Source organism: Macrobrachium rosenbergii, chromosome 9, assembly GCF_040412425.1.
Source record: "Macrobrachium rosenbergii isolate ZJJX-2024 chromosome 9, ASM4041242v1, whole genome shotgun sequence".
NCBI lineage: Eukaryota > Metazoa > Arthropoda > Malacostraca > Decapoda > Palaemonidae > Macrobrachium > Macrobrachium rosenbergii.
In genome coordinates this window covers 22,878,635-22,898,527 of record NC_089749.1, presented here as the reverse complement: position 1 = coordinate 22,898,527, position 19,893 = coordinate 22,878,635, and the positions used below count along the sequence as shown (strand labels likewise).

At 39.8% G+C, this 19,893-nt stretch overlaps 1 protein-coding gene across 2 annotated transcripts in view; it reads left to right on the top strand.

Moving 5' to 3' along the window:
- The window catches only part of LOC136841597 (PIH1 domain-containing protein 1-like), a 71,719-nt gene that overhangs the window by 25,843 nt on the left and 25,983 nt on the right, over positions 1-19,893 (top strand). The window contains exons 6-8 of one of the 2 annotated variants that reach the window (XM_067108667.1): positions 2,154-2,291; positions 2,734-2,773; positions 5,165-5,528. In XM_067108667.1, the coding sequence (XP_066964768.1) occupies positions 2,154-2,291; positions 2,734-2,769 (174 nt within the window). In that variant the 3' untranslated portion in view covers positions 2,770-2,773; positions 5,165-5,528. Of the gene's footprint in view, positions 1-2,153; positions 2,292-2,733; positions 2,774-5,164; positions 5,529-19,893 lie in introns of those variants that run through there. The other variant, XM_067108666.1, reaches the window with a different exon arrangement.

The following is a 19,893-nucleotide window of genomic DNA, read 5'->3' as shown; positions in this document are numbered from 1 at the left end:
TCTTACATTCTTTTAAAAATTATGGGAATTCAGATGTACAGTTATCACAAACCCATTAATCAATAAAGTCTTCACCTGTACAGAACTCATCCAAAAGCGTGACACAAAGGACCCCAAAGAGAAAAATTCACCAATTCCTAAGTCTTGTTGGGACACAGCTGCAGTCCTCATTTTTCTGTGTACCTCATCCAAGTGTGGATGTACTTTCTTTCTCCCAAATAGCTCAGTGGTTCTGTTACGTTTAGCAGTGTCTTGGAAAATTTTAATTGTTTGTTTGTTTTCATCCATTTTTAGCCAGTATTTAATATTTCTGTAGTGTTGCGTCTGTTACCTTTTAGCCAATAACCTTTGTGGTGCCATTCATTCCTGTAAGTAGTCTCCTGTCTTTCTTTATGTATCATTTCATTTTAGCAGTTTTTCATTCTCATAGTTTTTCAATGCCGTATATTTTATTTTTGTATTCCCCTAACTTTACCGTGCTATTTGAGAAACAGATTTGCTTTTTCTTATTTGCAACTGTTAATGTAATTTTTCCCCTTGTCTTGCCTGCCAAGTGTTCATTGTTTACAGTTATATTTGGTTAGGTCATTTACTTCCTGCTTCCATTGGCCTCAGTAACAGTTACCTTTGGTTCACCTCCTTATTTTCAGCTTTTGTGTGCTTTTATTTACCTGTGTAAGTTAGTTTAATTTTAGCTTTTTCATTCTCATTATGCCCCAATTTTAATGGTTGGCAGTAGTAGTAAGCCTACAGCTTGTTCATGTCATCCTTGGAAAAGGAATTCCATTTACAGCCTCTTTTATGTAGGATTCAGGTTTGTACACCTAGCTTTACTTGTGAAGTTTGCAAGCATTGACCTAAGGAGCTGTAGTTTTCCTCTGCAAGCACCATTCTTCCTCTTTTGGAAAGTCATCAAGTTTGATTCATCACATCGCTGCCTCAAGTGTCAAGGTACATGTTTCGTCAGATAACGCTTCATCTTCACAATTGTCTCCCTTGCCCAAGGGCCTCCCGGTTATCCCTGGGCGAGATCTGACAGTCTTTTCATCTGTGGCTTGTGTTTCTGTGCCACCCATCAACCTGCCCTCCCCATCCAGTGTTCATAGTGGTTTATTTGTTACAGTATATCACATCATTTCTTCATAGTGATTTCTCTGTGGATTTTAGAATTCAACAGCTCAGGCCACTGACAAAGAGGTCTTGGTGCCTGTTGCCTTGCCAGTTGATTGGAATTGGAATTGGACTATAGAATTCAGGCCAAAGGCCTCTTGCCAGTTGAGGTTGTTATCTGTGTGGCCACAGGCTGTTCAGCACTTGACCTATAATTGTTCCCACTTTTCCAGACTTGGGGAACAAAGGAGGAGCCAGGAGCATTGGAAAATATAGAGACATTATTTAGAGTTGTGTACATTGGCAGAGTTGGAAACCATAGCCCAAGCATTGGCTGTAGTGACTTTTTAATGGACAAGTAGGGACAACTGGGAGCCTATCTACCAGTTTTTATGATCATTGGGTTTGTATAAAACCGATTGTATTCTAGGTACTTGGTTTTTGTGAATATCTTGTAAGATGATTAAATTCAATCTTTGTATGCTTTTATTTCTGATTTCTTGATTTTAAGCCATAGATTGTCCAGCTCTGGAAAGTTAGGTAATCCAATTTGGGGGTTTATGGTCCGATAATCCCTTGTATATTTTTGCGATTAAACATCTTTAAGCTTTCACTATATTGAGTAGGCCATGTAGCTTAATGACCCCAAAAAGTGCCTTTATATCTTTCCTTATAAGAATATAAGCTCATTTATTACTGTCATTATAGTCAAATCATGTCACAGAAACAAATTTTTAGACATATGTCAGTCTGGCCAGAGGAGTTTGTTCCTAAATGATGGGTAAAAGCAAGAGAAGGAGGAGGGAAAAATAGCTAGGATAGAGCACAAATGCTAAAGATAAACTCAAAACCATGCAGCATGGGGCAAAAGCACACTACTGTACTAAGGTCTCTAATACTGCATACAACTAATGGATGATATTTTGTTATGCAAGCAATTTTTCAACTGCACAACTGGTGGATGTTTCATACTGCGCTGGAATTTTGCAGCAATATTATTATTAGGCAGCCTGCAATTTTATGATCAGTCAATGAAATTCCAGATCAGTGGACAGGACATTGATGTTGCTGTTGGAGAGGACAGGCTTGTAGTAGAGACTCGTAAAAGTTTATTTGATGTATTTGTTCCCCTTAAGATGGATAATGAGAGAGCAGATGCTCACTTCATCACTTCCTCAAAGGTATGTCATTCATTTCAGTATACCATGCGGATTATCAGATACAGTATTTGTCCAGTTATTAATCATCATCTGTAAATATTACAGTCCTTAAGAACTTGACAGGCAGTGAGTGGAATGAAGACGAGACTAATAAAAATGGCAGAATTCATAAGCACTCTGTTTTATTTATAACTGAAATATGGCTTTCATTGTCAGTTTCAGTGCTAATGTTCAGCATTTTTATTATGAATGTCAGATTTTACATTTCATTTCTGATATTTATTGATTGCCTGGTCTGAATAAGAAAGTGAGACTTAAAATTTTAAGATGGCCTTGGGAATAGAAACATATATCAAGTAGATCCCTTATATTTTGCAACTCAGATTTTAATGTGTGCAGGTTACTAGTTCAGTGAGTTAATCATTTTTTCCAGCTAATCTTTTGTCATCCACTTAATTTTTAGGTCCTGATCATCAGAGTACCAGTCCTTTCATTGTGAGCAGGTATTTATTAAAACGGAATTTTTATTTTCCTCAACATGGAAACACTGTATTAATGTAACAATTCAGAAAGAATATAGGTAACATATGATTAAATATATAATTATTAAGTTATATACTTTTTATATAGCCTCTACATTTGTGACATAAAATACCACAGAGTGCATGAGTACAGTATTTATCTTTATAATAAAATTGAAGGACTGGGTTTCATTCCCTGTTGGATATTTATGGAAGGAGAAAACAGACAACTAGTGTGCTAATTTCTCTTCAGAATTAGCATTCTAGTTGTTGATATTAACCCTTAAACGCCGACTGGACGTATCATACGTTGACTAAAATTGTCTGTTGGGTGCGAGTGTGGAGCGTACGTGCACGCCGACTACAAAAATTTCAACCTCCGGTCAACTTTATTTCGACGAAATGGTCAAAAAAACGCAATTGTAGGCTAAAACTCTTACATTCTAGTAATATTCAATTATTTACCTTAATTTTGCAACAAATTGTAAGTCTCTAGCACAATATTTCGATTTATGGTGAATTTTTTAAAAACTTTTTCCATACGTCCGTGGTAACTCAGCCGAAAATTTCAGAAATTCTTTGGTCATTTTGTCGTAATGTTTGCACCAGTTTATATTAGTCGTTACATAAAGTTTTATATATGGAAATGTGCACAATTTCATGCAGAATACAACAGAAAATAACTCATGGTTGTAGCTTCTCTCAGTTTTGAAATATTTCCATATAAATCACGATAAGTGCCAAAATTTCAACCTTCAGTCAACTTTAACTCAACCGAAATGGTCGAAAAACGCAATTTATAGCTAAAACTCTTACATTCTAATAATATTCAGTCATGTACCTTCATTTTGCAACAAATTGGAAGTCTCTAGCACAATATTTCGATTTATGGTGAATTTTTGAAAAAACATTTTCCTTACACGAAAATGTGCAAAATTTCATGTAGAATACAACGAAAATAACTCATGGTTGTATCTTTTATCAGTTTTGAAAAATTTTCATATAAATCATGATGTGCCAAAATTTCAACCTTCGGTCAACTTTAACTTGACCGAAATGATCGAAAAACGCAATTGTAACCTAAAACTCTTACAACCTAGTAATATTCAATCATGTACCTTCATTTTGCAACAAACTGGAAGTCTCTAGCACAATATTTCAATTTATGGAGAATTTTTGAAAAAAACTTTTTCCTTACGTTCGTGCGGTAACTCTGCCGAACATCTCAGAAATTCTTTCGTCACTTTGTCGTAATGTTTGCACCGTTTTATATTAGTCGTTACATAAAGTTTTATATATGAAAATGTGCGCAATTTCATGTAGAATACAACAAAAAATAACTCATGGTTGTAGCTTTTATCAGTTTTGAAATATTTTCATATAAATCACGATAAATAGAACAAATTCTACTTTCGGTCAACTTTAACTCGACTGAAATGGTCGAAAACTGCAATTGTAAGCTAAAACACTTACAGTTTAGTAATATTCAATCAATTACCTTCATTTTGCAACAAACGGGAAGTCTCTAGCACAATATTTTGATTTATGGTGAATTTTTTTAAAACTTTTTTTTACGTCCGTGCGTTACGAATTCATGCATCATTTTATGATAATATTTTCTCTGTGTTGCTTTGATCGTTTTACAATTTGTTATATACCAAAATCATTGCAATTTAGTGTACAATACAAAGAAAAAAAATAACTTGTTAGCTTTAACATTTTGCTCACAGTGCTATTTGTATACAATTATATATGAAATTTTTTTGCGCTGTCATATATTTCCAATATTTATATGATAATAATATTTTTTCATTTCTGATTGGTTTGCATACTAAACTTCAGGCAATGACAAAAAAGGAGCCAAAAATGAACTCTTAATCTTAAAACCTAAAGCGTGCTGTGATTTTTTGAAAAAACTTTTTCCGCAGCGCTAACTCCCGAACGCCGCCGGCATACGACAGACACTTTTGTAAATAGAGGCTCGGCGTTAGAGGGTTAATATACAGCATGGCTTACAATACTGTAGGTTGGCAAGCCTACTGAAGTAACATATGCTTAGTGATAGCAAGAAGTTTCTTTCTGCACAGTGGGTCCTAAAGCCAGTATAATGCAAATTATGTTTCTTAGCACCTTATAGCCTCATCCTATAAACTTAATCAGTAGCAGCCAAAATTATATGAAAAATGTAAGTCATGCATATTTGTGTGCATTTAACACCTTCTTCATAAACGTGCAACTTGTACTTTCCACCAGAAGGGACCCATGCATGCAGAATGAAAAGTCTAATATAAAAGGTGAGAGAAAAAGAAATTGTAAATCCCCCTTATAATAACACATGTCAGTATGATTAACTAAACATTTTTAATTTGACAGTGTTGAATGCCTATGTAGTGGCTGCTTGGTACAGTTTGGTATAATACTTGTGATGATGCATTCTATTAGAAGTTTTGTTCACTGATTCTCTTCAAGACTTTGGTTGCACCTCACCAAAAGGACTTATTTAAAATGCAGATGCAAAATCCAATGGAATGGACAACCAAGTGCCCATATCCAGCCCAGTCCCAGATGGAAAAAGAAAGGAAAAAAAAAAAAACTGAAGTAAATCCCCAAGGATAGAATTGAAAACAGACATGAAAAGGAACCTAAGCTTGTAGGTTGCTGGAAAGAAACCACTAAACCATGCAATCCAAGGTCTGCTTCCCACGTCTAATTTTGCAACATTAAATCTTGTTAAACATATAAATTTCTTACAATTTATTTCAGCTTACCTTAAAAATTCGTATTTTTCATTTGATATAAACCTACACTGTCACAGATGGAGTACTCAGCACAAGGTGCAGTGTCAGTCAGTGACTTAAATAGAAAAATAAAAAGCCCATTGGGTACACCTTTGAGCCACTCATGAATTGAGCTGGGTTAGCTCTTCCATTTTGTGAATCAGCCTGCTTGCAGTCCTGCTTACTTCCATGACCAGGAGAGATCAGAACCATGGGGGGCAGTAGAGGAGGGTAAACCTCCCTATGAAAGCTTAGATTCATATCCCAGGAAGAACACAAATTACTTTTTAAAATTTGGTATTGTTCTGACAGGTATATGACTATGCTTTCCTAGATGGAGCCTCACCAAAAGGTGAGGCCAATCTATCCAGAGTGGCAAGTGGACATGTCCTGGTGTGCCAGTACCACACCTCTCAGTGCCTCCAGATCTACTTCTTATAGCTCAGGTCACCAACAAAAAACAGGCTAGGCCCTTCGTGTACTCACCATACCTTCCTGGATGATATTTCCAGTCTCCTGTTGAACAGAATCTTCCCTCAGCGATTCAGTACCGTTATACCACCTGCTGGGCTGCCACTACCGGGCTCAGAGTGAAGGTGTCCAAAGATTGGTGGGCCAAGTCCCATAGATAAAGGACATGAAGGTCGATAGGACTTCCATGTTCCTGCCCTTGGGACCTGTTAGATGGAATGGCTGTTCTTGTATGCCACCGAGGGGCCCATGGGTTTTAATTTTTGACAGGGTATGCTTCTGACCTCCTGTGGACATGTATGCCCTGACTATGATTTCTCTTAACCAGAACTAGATCATAATCCTGGAGACCTCTCTTTTATCATGTTCAGTATTTACGAAGTCTCCTACGGGCGGGTCTGTGAGGGTCTGTACACTTCAAGTACTGCCGTAAAACTCTGACTGGGCAGAGAATCATCTTGTTCACGCCTTGAAAACCTGTTGGATGGAATGGTTGTTCTTGTATGCCACCAAGAGGGTTATCCTCCTAATATCATGGTCTTTAATATTTGACAGGGTATGCTCATAACCTCCTGTGGCCATGTAGTACTGGAGAACTCTTTTCTCACATCCAGTACTTACAAGAAGTCTACAGTGGGTCTGTGAGGGGCTGTACGGTTCAAGTACTGCCTTAAAACTCTGATTGAGCATAGACTCATCTCATCCCTGTCTCCCCCTACAAAGTTCTTCAATGATAGGATGGATAACCATTTGAATTTTAGGTCCAGTATTGCATGGTTCTGGTGTTGTGGTTTCTTTTTCTCTTAGGAATCAGTGTTGAATTTGCTTATAAGGTATCTGGAAAGAGCAGTGGTCCAGTTAAACAATCTTGGGGGGAAGTCAATCATACAATCATTACTTAACCTAAATTTGGTTTATAATTTTTTTTATTTACAAGCAATCAACAACCAACAGAATTTACCTTCCTTTTCCAGTATACAATAATTTACTGGATCAGTCCGTACCTAACCACATACTAACCTACAATCAGTCAAGAGGACACATATATATACAACTTGATCATCATCAATTTTCTATATACACCTTTTTCCTTTAACATGAATATACACAATGGAATACAGTGAGTACTGTACATACACCAAAAAACAAACCTACACTACATATGTCAAACAAATCACTTCAGGAATATTTACTCAGTTGAGCCTTTTAGAAAAAGAACTTAGTATACATATGTATAAAAAGCTCCTAATACACTGTAAAATGTTTTTCCAACATACAAATGAGATGAGGTAAAACTCTTCCTTCTTTGCAAACTGGTTACCTCAAAACATCTCAATAAGAAAATCTGACTCATAAATCAACGTTATTTTTATACTACTCACAAAAAGGAGACTCTCTGACAGGTTTCCAGAACACTCACTCTACCTTAGTAGTTCATAAGACCTCCAAGTAGTTTTTATGCCAGCATTCTAACTGACTCACTCAGATCCAGAGAGCTCCAATCAAAACACCACCTAACAGGGTGCAAACCTTTCTACAACTATTCACTGTGGAGAAATGTCCATTATTAGCAATATTATAATGTGTGAATGTTGACTAACAATAACAAAATTAATAAACAGACATAACACGGCATTACATTTTCCTTGTCTTTAACTATAAGCCAATCTTATGTTTTTGCCCTAGTACTTACATAAAATTTATATCCAGCAAAGTATTGCCACAGGTTCTAAATTAGTACATGGATGACTGTTAATTAATCAGTAATCTCTGTCCTTACTACTTTTCCCAACTGTTATACACTTTCTACTGTGCTACTTGTTAAGTCTGTCCTATCATTACTGTCCAAACCAACCTGATATCTAGCTAACTATCAGACTACTTTCTCTAAATCCCTGGAACTCTTCAGTCTCTGTACTTAATTCACATAACACTAATCAACATTGTCCAATACTTCTGCATGGTATTCACTCTATCCAAATCATCATTGCCTACTATGTCTGAGTTGTCTTCTTCCTTAATGGGAAACAAATACTAAATGTATGATCTACCTTATTTTCTATCTCAGTTAATGCTGCAGCCTGTTTTCCTATGCTTACAGTATCCTCCCTTTTCCCTTCTTCCTAGTCTTAACTGTCTTTGCTAAAACTAACTGTTTCTCTTCTAGCAAATTTCCTCTGGCTTACTCATACCATCTTCTACTCTCTCTTGCCTGCATTCATTCAAGCTTTCAACCACTGACACTGAGGGTTCATCCCAATGAACCCTCTTCATACTGCGTTTCCATGACTCTGCTCTCCATTCCCCCCCTTTCACACCTGGATTCATACTCGACTTTCTACACGCTCCAGCTGCATGGCCAACTATCCCACATATTACACACCTATTCGTATGGCTATTTCACATCAGGGAAAAATTGTCCTACCGCAATTCCCACATACTGTACATAAATCTCCTTGTGATTCACAATTTCTTGCTACATATCCTAACTTTTTACATCTAAAACATCTGACCAGCTTCACCTCTGTACATTCCTTCATGCAATGTCCTGCTTTTCTGCATGCAAAACAGGCTCCTAATGCCCACCTACATTTGCCTATCCAATGTCTTTTTCCACACCTGTAACATTTAACTTCTGTCACTGCTCTTTTCATAATATCAGCAACACTCCTACTCCTGCTTAAACTTCGTCCAAAATTCTTACTTTTACTTCTATCCTGCCTTGTCCAACTGCCATTCTCCTATAATCCATATTTCTCATTACGTTGTTATCATTATTACAATGCATATTACTTCTCATATATCTTTCATCCCACCAATCTATATTCATTCCATAATAATTTGGCCCTCCTACAAAATCTTTCCTAGTCTCCAAAGAATAGCCTACCACTACATTTCAGTAAGACCCATGCTCTCTCTTATCCTGCAATCTATACATTCTCCCAACATACGCTCACTTCTCATTCCTCCTGTATTCCACATCCTCACACTCAATATCCTCCACTAACTCTAGCACATCATTCCACTTGAATCATCTACTGTTCCATCTCATCTTTTTCTTCCGCTTTGCATTTATAAACTCTGCCATACAATCATGAACGGTAGCCAGAAACTTCTTCATCAACATCTTAGTGTCCTTAATATCTTCATCCCCATACTTTTTCCTGGTTAAAGTTTCAAACTGATGGGCATACAATGACACACACTAGTTCTTTCCCATCTGTACATCTTCAAACTCATTCTTTCTCTTATACCTTATTCACTCGCTCACTCTTCTCACCAGATCAATCATCCTCTCTTTCACAACTTTTTATCTCGTTCACAACTTTATATCTCTTCCTACACTCATGATTGTTTGATAAAAGTCCAACAATCTACCTTCCAGAAACTAACCCAATCCTTGGAACCAATGATGCTTCCTGTCACCATACTTTTCCTTGCAGTATCGTTCGTACTCCATAAAAAAGTCATTTATGTTCCTCTCACTTGATATGAAGTACTCCCCTATCTTGGGTACTTCCCTGAATATTATGCCCCAGAATACCTCTTTCACTCCATCACTCCGTCCATTTCTTCACTCACTCCCAACTAAAAGCCATCCTCACTCAACAGGATATGTAGTGAATCCTTACTCTTGTTTAACTTGTATACTATCTCTGTCCTTTTCTTGATCTTACTTTTCTTTACACTTTTCCTATCCTTCTCTTTCCTATCTTTTACTCCCCCCAAGATTGTTTAACTGGACCACTGCTCTTTTACGAGTCCTCTTAAACAAATTCAACACTGGTTCCTAAGAGAAAAAGAAACCACAACATACTGGCGCTCAACATGGGGTCCGTGTATTGAGAGGAGGGAGAGTAGTGGGGTTCAGTAGTTTTCAGAGGGAGAATAGTAGTAGTATGTAAGTGAAGTAGAGGTAAAGGTTGTAGTGAAAGTAAACAAATTGGACAATTTTTGGGATTTATTAGAAGGTAAGGTAAGATAAAGAAAATGAATGGATTACAGTGAGAGGTGGAGCAGCTAAGGGAGTCCTAAAGGAAGGCAGAAGTAGAAAATAAGCAGTTAAGGTGGGGGGAATGAAACACTGAAGAAAATGAAGGAATCAGTTAGGGAACAGGTGAAGACATCGGAGAGAAAAATAAAAGCGAGGTTAGAGAAGACAGAAAGGATGTTTATTGTGAGATTAGGATCTGGAATTAGTAAGAGTAAGAAAATGCAATGGGTGGCAGGAATAGGACAGAGGTAAGGCGGGTACACTAACGAGACCACTTAAGAAGTAACAGACGACTGAAGGGGAAAAGCTGCTCACTCCACTCTCTCTTGGCGATCATGACCTCCCCAACCTCTAGCACTTCGCTGGTGGGGAAGAGGGGGCCCTGCAGACTTTGCTATCAACCTTTTCTTGGATGCTCCTTTGTCACCTCTGTCAGATTTTTGGGAAGAGTATGCCATATGTGACAACTGCAAGGATCCTTTGTCTTCCTTGGATTCCACATGGTGGAAGGCAATGATTGGCGCCCTCTGGAGGTCGCAAACTGCTACCTGCTAAAGGAATATTCTGCATTTGGGCCTCCCTCTCATGCTGTCATTGAAGGAGGTGCTTATGAACCTGCCCAGAAGGGTCACCAGTGAAGGTGGTCTTGGTGAAGTCGGGAACTCTAGAGGGCATGGAGAAGGGCTAAGAGTTGGTTCTCCAGAGGAACTGACATTCCTTTTGGTATTTCTCCTTACAGAGAGACCATTGGGGGTGATACCCATCCCGCACATTCCTCACACATGGTCTCTCTTGTGCACTCTTATTCCCAATATGAAATACACACAGTGTGTGGATCTACCACAATCATGGACACATATTGGGTTTCATATCCTCCACTTTAGCCATCACAAACAAAAAGAAGGGGGCAATGATACACACATGAAAACTACATTAAGGAGGTCACCCACATGACTGGATCACACAAAAGGAAAAAAGGACTGATATGCTTCCCTTCAGCACAAGAAACTGTACACTGCACAGGGATAACACACTGGGCTACTGAAGGAGGGCAAGGCACTGTAAGGGCAGGGTCCCTACAGCGTAAGAATACAAGGGTACGAACGTGACACACAAAAAAGCAAATCTCAACTAAAGCAAGATGAATGCAGCAACCAACCACATGCTAAGACGGCTGAGAACAAAATGGAAGAGGTAACTCAGCTCACGTCACAGGTGACTCATAGGCCTACCCAATAAACTTTTACTTTTCTATTTAAGTCGGTGACAGCCACAGCGCACCTTGCGTTATGTACTGCCTCAGTGAAAGAATAGGTTCGTATTCCCATCAGAACAAACATTATATAAATCACAGACCCTGTATATTTCATAATTACAAATAAATCTCCTAAGAAAAATAGAAGGTGGACTGGCACTTCTGTCTCATCGATGAGGAGAGAAGCTTAAGAAGTCCACTTGGACCTCTTCCTATGGGTCTTGGACTTCCTCTTCTTCTTTCTGTGATGAGAGTCCATGAGGAGGAGGAGGAGGAGGAGGAAAACAAGCATGACAAAGTGGAAGACGACAAGGACGAGGAAGAATGACGGCAATGTCTCTTCCTTTTTTGATTAAACACCACAGCACGGGAATCACCTGTAGGGAAGGGGGTAGGAGAGGAGACACTGGCTCTGCTGCAGCAGAGATAGAGACGGTGACTTGTTGACCAATGTTCTGAGGAACCTAAGAAATCAGCAAGTGATAGACTGCCAGATATTTAAGGATGGTCACATCTTATGTAAATACTCAAAGGACAAGAAATCTTTCACTTCCTTATCATCATATGAGGTATCGACATTTGCATGTGAGTGACTCATCCCTTCCATACAGAGAGGAACCAGAAAAATTTGGGGGCAGGGGGGCAATGGTGGCCAGAGAAATGGAGGTTGCAGAAGAATTTGGCATCATTTCTGGTGGGGAGTTACCCAAATTAAGAAGCTGGCAAACACTTCCCAAGCCTTCTCTTCCTCTTGCTATAAGTCACCCACTAGGGTAATGCCATGATGCACATTCATCACAAGGAATTTCCATGATGCACATTCATCACAAGGAAAGACAAGAGTAAATTCCTTCTCTACATGTATGAAAAACTATATGTGGGTGTACCAAAGTGGGGAACATGAAACAGCTACATGGCTGCCCATGACCCTCACACCAACATGGTCTTGTTTATTCTCCATAAGAGAAAAACACAATCAAAAGACAAAATAACCCAGCAAAAATAAATGCCCAAAGCACAGGGAAAGGCAAAAGATAAAAAGGAACAAGGAAAACTACAGTCAGTGTCAGCTGATCTGTCATGGGAATATTGTCTTATCTAACAATCTGTCATGGCACCAATGCTGATTTGCTTAATTCCATCTTATCCGAATGTAAATAGACTTTGAATCCCTACCCAAGCACTTATTTACATGGATATGGGATTATACACAAAAAGTTAAAAAATAACCTGTATGATAAAAGTCCTTTTGAGTTACTACAGATATGCAAGGGCCATGATATAAAAACTAATTACCAGTAAATGGTGGTGTAAGTATATGAACAACCAAAGAAGGAGGTGGGCTGCTGGAAATGATCTAGCTTGACTTTTGGATTCGGAACTTCAGCTGAAACTGATCTGCTATTGCTTTTATCCCAGTGTGGCAGTCTGCACGTACCACATGAAAAAGTTCTTGTTTCTTGCACTTACCACATGAAAAAGTTCTTGTTTCTAACAAACAATATACAGTATACTGTATTATGCAAGCATCTTTTAAAATGTACGTAAATATCCCAAATGACTTGGCTGTGCAATATTTTTTTAATAGCGATTCTTATAGGCATTTTATAAATGACAATCTACATAATAGAAAACAGTACTACAGTACACAGACACCACCCTGCCTATGAACATTCAGAAACACGAACAAACAGGATCACAGTGTGTTGACATTATATCATACATACTTAAATAGGCATGAAGAATAATTGAACATACGAATGGCCGTCAGTATACATCCCGTTCACACTACCAGTATCTAACAAAATTAAATGTTTCAGTTAGATTTTTTCTTTAACTGATAAAAGTCATTATGTCCTCAAAGAATTTTAAAAAAAGACACGACTGACCCAGTCAAAAATCATTAAATTCCTTTCTAGTCAGAATGTTTTAAACTTGTTACTGCCTTTCTTTCATGCTGATCTTAATAATAACCTTCCTTCTATTGCCTGTTCATGAAAGTAAGTAGAAATCACACCATGAGAATAAAGTGGGTTAGAGCTATATTGCACTGGGCAGGGAGGTTAATGCTAAAGTAGCTCTTAAAATTCTGGAGGGAGAACACTAAGAGAATTGGCTATTAGTAAAGGCAGACCGTATTTTATAGAAACCATGTGTATATCGATGTATAAAATGTTGCAAAACAACTGATTGAAAATTAATCACGTATTATCAATGTACTTGTCATATGTGAATCTAATGAAGCCAAGCATTCAAAATGCAGTCTCATGATTTCAATTTTTCCAGTGACTTAGAAAGGAGCACCTCATTTCTAATGGATTTTGGAATATGTTTCTACCTTTTATAACGTTCAGCAAATTATTGACTATAAACCTGGAAATCTGTATAATGTATGTGATGTTGATAAACATTATGAGTGGACAAGGCTGGTGTGAGATAAAATCAATACAGGCCTAAGTACAAAATGCATTTCCCCTTCTCTGTTACTAAATACAGCAAAAGCTTACCATCATTGTAAAGTATCTGTAAATCCAAATAAAGGAAATATAAAAAAAATCTATTCTTGGAGGCATATTTTGAGCTGTCTATTTTTCTAAGGGGCGTCTATTTTACCTTGAACCAAGTAACAATAATAAAGGATAATATGGTAAAGGAAAAATAAAAGTATATCTTAGTTTAACCAGACCACTGAGATGCTTAACAGCTCTCCTAGGGCTGGCCCAAAGGATTAGATTTATTTTACATGGCTAAAAACCAATTGGTTACCTAGCAATGGGACCTACAAACCTCAGCCTAACTGGACAATCTTGCGTACTTTTTGATAAGCATTAAATTATAAAAGGGTAGGGTGCATTATTTAATATCACAATTTTTATATGAAAAATACAGAATTTCGTCAATTATCAAACGTTAAAAAAAAGAAAAAAAGTCAGGGCCTATTTCTCACTAATATCTTTCATAAAAGCATTTGCTTGTTATTCTCTCCTATGTCTTTCCAGCATTTTTCTCTCATCCTCTGTCTGTGGGCAAGTACATCCCAGTGTTGCCATGGCCAATTGTCAATGGATGTTAATTTTTCAGTAACAAACGACTTGAAACAGAGTATAGGTACTCATCCAACAATCCAACAGCACACAAGAAAGAGATTGGGTAGTATCCAGTTGCTATGGCAGCTGAAGAAGGAAATAGAATGGACAGCTTGGGTAATCCCCCCTCCCTTTCTCCACTTTTCTAACTAAGTTTTGTTTACCAAGATTCAACAGCCATTCCAGCTCATGCTGAAGGATATTCCATAAATGAAAGGCAAACGGTTGTATTCCAGTAAAAATTACATTTTTATAATAAAATAAGGTTGTATATATACTTACAAAGTAATTACATGGCTATTAGTTTCTACTTTAACGGCAGCTTTAGAATTGAAATTTGCGGCAGTTCTCTTTCGTTTTGGTGCAGGTAAGTGCCCCACCCACTTCCAGGGAAGTACAAGTACAACATAGCTGAAGAGCTCAGTTCGTTTATGCTCTACATCCATGTGTGGGGAGGAGGAATTGCCCCTACTTCAGTAGGAGCTTTGTGGTCAGGAAGTACTACATGACTTGACAAAGCTAAACAAAACAACTGCCCTTGCCCTGGGCGTGAACATACACCAACTAAACACAACCATAAAAAACTATATTACCTGAACACCAATTAAAAACTTATTACCTACATTAAAAAACACAGATCAGAGGGTACTCCAGGTACCAAGTACCCCCCAGCTTCCGAAAACTCAACAACTTTAAACAAGGCTAAGAGAGAGAGAAGAAAATAGAAGGATCACTCCTACCCCTCATTCCCTAGTGCCATGCCAGACGCGGAGAATGGACCCAGCGTACTTTAGTCCTCGAAAACTGTCTCGACATCACGTAAATAATGGTTGGCGAAGACCGAGCGACACTTCCAATAAGTCGATTGGATAATCGTACACAGAGAGATTGTTTGAAAGCCAACGTGGCTACCGCCTGCACTTCATGGGCTTTTACCTTTAACAAAGGTAAACCATCTTCTTGACTTCCCAAGTGAGATTCCACAGTAATGTCTCACACAAAGAATGAAATAGCATTCTTGGAGAGAGGGCACAAAGGAGTCTTAACTGAGCACCAGAGGTTACAAAATCCTGATATTCTTGGTTCTCTCGAGATAATGTCTCAATGCTCTCACTGGGCACAAAACTCTTCCTCGATCTGAAGGTCCCACCAGTTCCGTAAGACTGATGTACATACATACTGCATTCTCTTGGGAGAAACCAACATGGTTGTTTAGAGCTTGCAACTCACTGACTCGCTCTGTTGTGGCTAAAGCGATGAAAAATGAGTCTTTCTGGATAAATCCCTAAAAGAAGACGTGTGAATTGGTTAAAATGGAGGGCCTAATAACCTATGCAGTACTACATCTAGGTTCCAAGAAACTGGAGATCGCGATTTCCATTTCGTGGTGTCAAAGGATGTAATCAAGTCCAAAATATCTGGGTTTGAAGAGAGGTCTAAACCTCTATGCCTGAACACTGAGTTCAGCATAAATCTGTAGCCCTTGATTGTAGATGTTAACAGACCCCGGGAAGGCTCAGGAAAAGTAAAAATTCAGCTAGTTGGGCTATAGAGGTAGAAGAGGAGATGTTACATTACTTACACCATCTGTGAATTACTGGCCACTTAGCTTGGTAGAGCTTGGAAGAAGATTCGCGTCTACATCTCGCAATAGCATTTGCAAACTCTCTTGAAAACCCTTTCGCTCTGACAAACTTCCAGACAGTTTGAAGCCTGTCAGAGCGACAGTGACAAACCTTGATGAAGCTGGTTGAAATGAGGTTTTCTGAGGCATATCTTTCCTCTGTGGAAGGAGCCATGGATAGTCCGACAGAAGTTCCTGATGGGAAGTCCTGAACTTGTTTATGACCTCCCTCACTAAACTGAACAGAGGAAAGGCATATACCTCCAGGTCTGACCAGTCCTGGAGCATCGTGTCCGTTGCCCATGCTTGAGGGTCTGGCGCCGGAGAGCAATACAGGGGAAGGCGATGGTTCCTGAACGTTGCAAACAAGTCTACCAACAGTTCTCCCCCAGTTTCACAGTCATGCACCTGTAGATTCAACAGCTCATTCTATGGTAAAACTTGTTTGCAATGCTCAACTCATCTGCCAGCCCGTTTCGACACCCTGAACAAAGCAGGTGAGTATTCAGGTGTTGTTGTAAGCCCATACAAGAAGATCTCTGGCTACTTCGCATACCACGAAGGGGTAGGTTCCTCCTGGTTCCCAATATATGCAAGCACCACCATTTTGTCGGAATGCACTGCACCACTGTGTCACCAGTCATCACAGCAAAATGCTGAGGCGCCAGGTGAATCGCCTTCAGTTCTTTCAGGTTTATGTGTAGTTTCCTCTCTTATGAGACCACGTTTTCTGATACACCCCAAATGTCCTAAACTGCTCCTAGCTTGGATCCGATGCATTGGAGAACAATTTTAGGTTCGGGCTCGGATGAAAAAGAGACTTTCCCGCAAGAAACCTCCCTTCTTCGAGCCACCACCGAAGATCTTCCTTTATTTTCAGAATAATGGGAAAGACAAAGGAATCTGGCAGAGTCTTCCTGCTCCAATCAGCCTTTAGGATGAATTGTAAAGGTCTCACATGGTCTCCCCAATGATACAAACATCTCTATGGAGGAGAGGGTTCCAAGTAGACTCATCCAATAGTTGGCAGAGCAGAACTGTAGATTCAGAAAATGATGGATCTTTTGGGTGCACGACTGCACTCTCTTGTCTGACTATCAATTGAGAAGAGATTAGTTGGGATTTCTCTTGATTGATTAAAATGCCCAAATCCTGGGCTAACTGCAGAGTTTTGAAAAGGTCCTCCATACATTTCCTCTGGGATGACAATTGTAGGAGCCAGTAGTCCAGCTATAAGCAAACTTTTATGCCCATTAGGTGAAGCCAATGCGATAGAGGGGTGAGTACTCTGGTGAAGACTTGAATGGTTGTGGACAACCCGAAGCACAGAGCCTGAAATTGGAAAACCCTGTCCTGGAATACAAATCTCAGGAATTTCTTGGAATCTCGGTGTATTGGGATATGAAAGTAAACCATCCAGACCCCTTGATGAATCAAGCGAGAACCGAGTTGTTCGTCTGCATCTTGAATTTCGTGGTTTGGACAAAGAAGTTTGAGCGTTTTTATCCAGACTGGTCTCCAATCCTCCGATGCCTTGGGGACTACGAAAAGGCAGTTGTAAAACCCCTCCGACAACAATTCTTCTACCTCCTCTATTACTCCTTTCTGGAGAAGAGCTGCAACTTCCTTTGAGAGGGCCGAAAACCTCTCCAAGCTTCTAAATCGCCTTTGAGCGATGGGGAGAAAGGCGTCCATTGGTCTCTCACTGGGGGGTTGGAATATCATTACTCACAGGTACACCTGAATTGTACATGGTCCCTACAAATCTGGCTGCCCACTGCTTCAAAAGTGCCCAAGAATCTGGCGCCCACTGGGAGATGGAGGACCAGATCCTCACTTGCTAGAGGTTGGTCTTGATGATGATTTCTTCGTAATAGGACAGGGTGATCTAGGGTTTGTGTGTAATTAGGGAAGAAGCTCTACCTCTGCCCCTCGAAAGGGACGTGGTTGGAAGGAGGAAGATAGCCGAGGGATTTCTGAGACAGAAGAGGGTTGTGGCTCGAGATCCTTTGGTCGTTTTAGTCAATTAGGCTGTAGATCGTGGTGGCCTTCTTCAGGCTCTGTAGCTACAGTAAACCCGCCCCCATATTCATGGGATGCCTTCCTTCCCCCCAAATGGCTAAAATCCACGAGATGCAGTACTTGAAACCCCTCTAAAAACACTTTGCCTATTTTGGAAAGTTCAAACAAAAAAAAAATCTAAAAATGCTAATACCTGAGTATTTTAATAGTTTTATCACAAAAAGTGAATTTAGTCATGAAAATATAGTAATAAGTGAATATTTCTCAGTGAAAGATACCACAAATGGGCAAATTTTCCACAAATAATGTGTATATATGTTCCATAGAGAAGTCCACGAATCGTGAGAACCCAAATATGGGGGTTTACTGTACTCGTTCCACTGTTGCACGAGGGAAAAGGCTACTTTTGTCCAGCAGAGCAAAAAGAGAAGAGAAAAGATCTTTGAGACGGAGTCACTCCCTTGGTGGTGAAGGAGCACAACGGCTCCTTTTTCTTCAACATGCCTATAGAAAAGAGAGCAGCTAATTCTTGTGCCCATCTCTTAATGGCCTTATCAGCACAAGACAGAACCCTGAGCCAGTCTGCTGCAAAATTGTCCTACAGCAAAGAACAGTCCTCAATCTTATTCATCAAGGCGTCCAACATCGAGTCGAGGAAACTGAAGATTTCAAAGACTTTGTAAGAGTCTTTAACCAAGCGATCAAGTTTAGAGGAAGAAAACATAATCCTCGCCAAGTTGAAGGCCGATCTTCAAGCAGGATCAATGAGGTCAGGGAAGTCCCTTGGGAGGAGGCAGAAACCCCCAAGAAGGGCTCCTCTCCGGTCGCATAAAACACATGCAGTACTTCCTCTTCGACAAGTTCGAAGGAGGAAAACAAAATACCGCCTTACCTAACTCCTCCTCCTCAGCCTACCAAGAGTCAATACCTGTCAGAGCCTTCTTGGATGAAATCGAGAGAACCATCTTCGGGAGCTTAGCAGAATCTGCTGGTTGCCATAACATGAAGGAAGACCCAGGAGAAGAAGGTGCCATGGTGGTAAAGTATGACGGGAAGCAGAACAGAAAGCAATTCAACAGGGATGAATATGCAGATGGAGGCTGCTCTTGCTCAGGATTCTTCTTCGCTAAGAAATTGTGGACAGCGCCAAAGTCCTGTTAACGGTTCCTCTGGTTTCTGAGGAGAGGCGAAGGGTTTCTTCAGAAGCTCCAGGACATTGCCCAATCGCTGATGAATGGGTAGCAATGAAGGATCTTGAGGAGCTGGTACTAGGGTCGCTTTGGGGCACTCACCGACAGGAGAAGGTGGTACAGTCTTCGAAACTCGCTTAACAGAAGGTACCGAAGCAGGCTGACCCGCTGTAATAGGGACGTCTGAATCAGAGAAGCCGTCAGACACATCATCTACTGTATGAGAGCTGGAGGCCCTGGGATATCGGGCACCACTGAGCGTACTGATCCCATTACATGCTTATGAGCCACTGGGAGCTCAGTATCCAATGGGAGCTCTCTATTGTCCCAATAGCTACAAGAGGGTTCTTGGTCCTTTTGGCACTTACGAGGAATCAATGGCTGATCATCCAAAACATGCCTCTTCAAAGGCCTGGAGGAATCGTGAAACCGCCAACCGCATCCTTTGGGCTCGGAATCAGAACCACCGGAGGATAAGATGTGACCCACTGGTACACCTTTCCAGCGCTTAGCTACCACAACCTGTCAAATAGCAACAGCATCGGTAGAGGGAGCAACTACTAGTGGGCAAACCCCACTGACCTCCCTTGGACTTACGGTTTGCCTCCTCCCATGTGCAACAGAGTTTGGCAGGGACCTCCATATAGGAGCATAGGTGGGATGACACAACACTAGCACAGAGA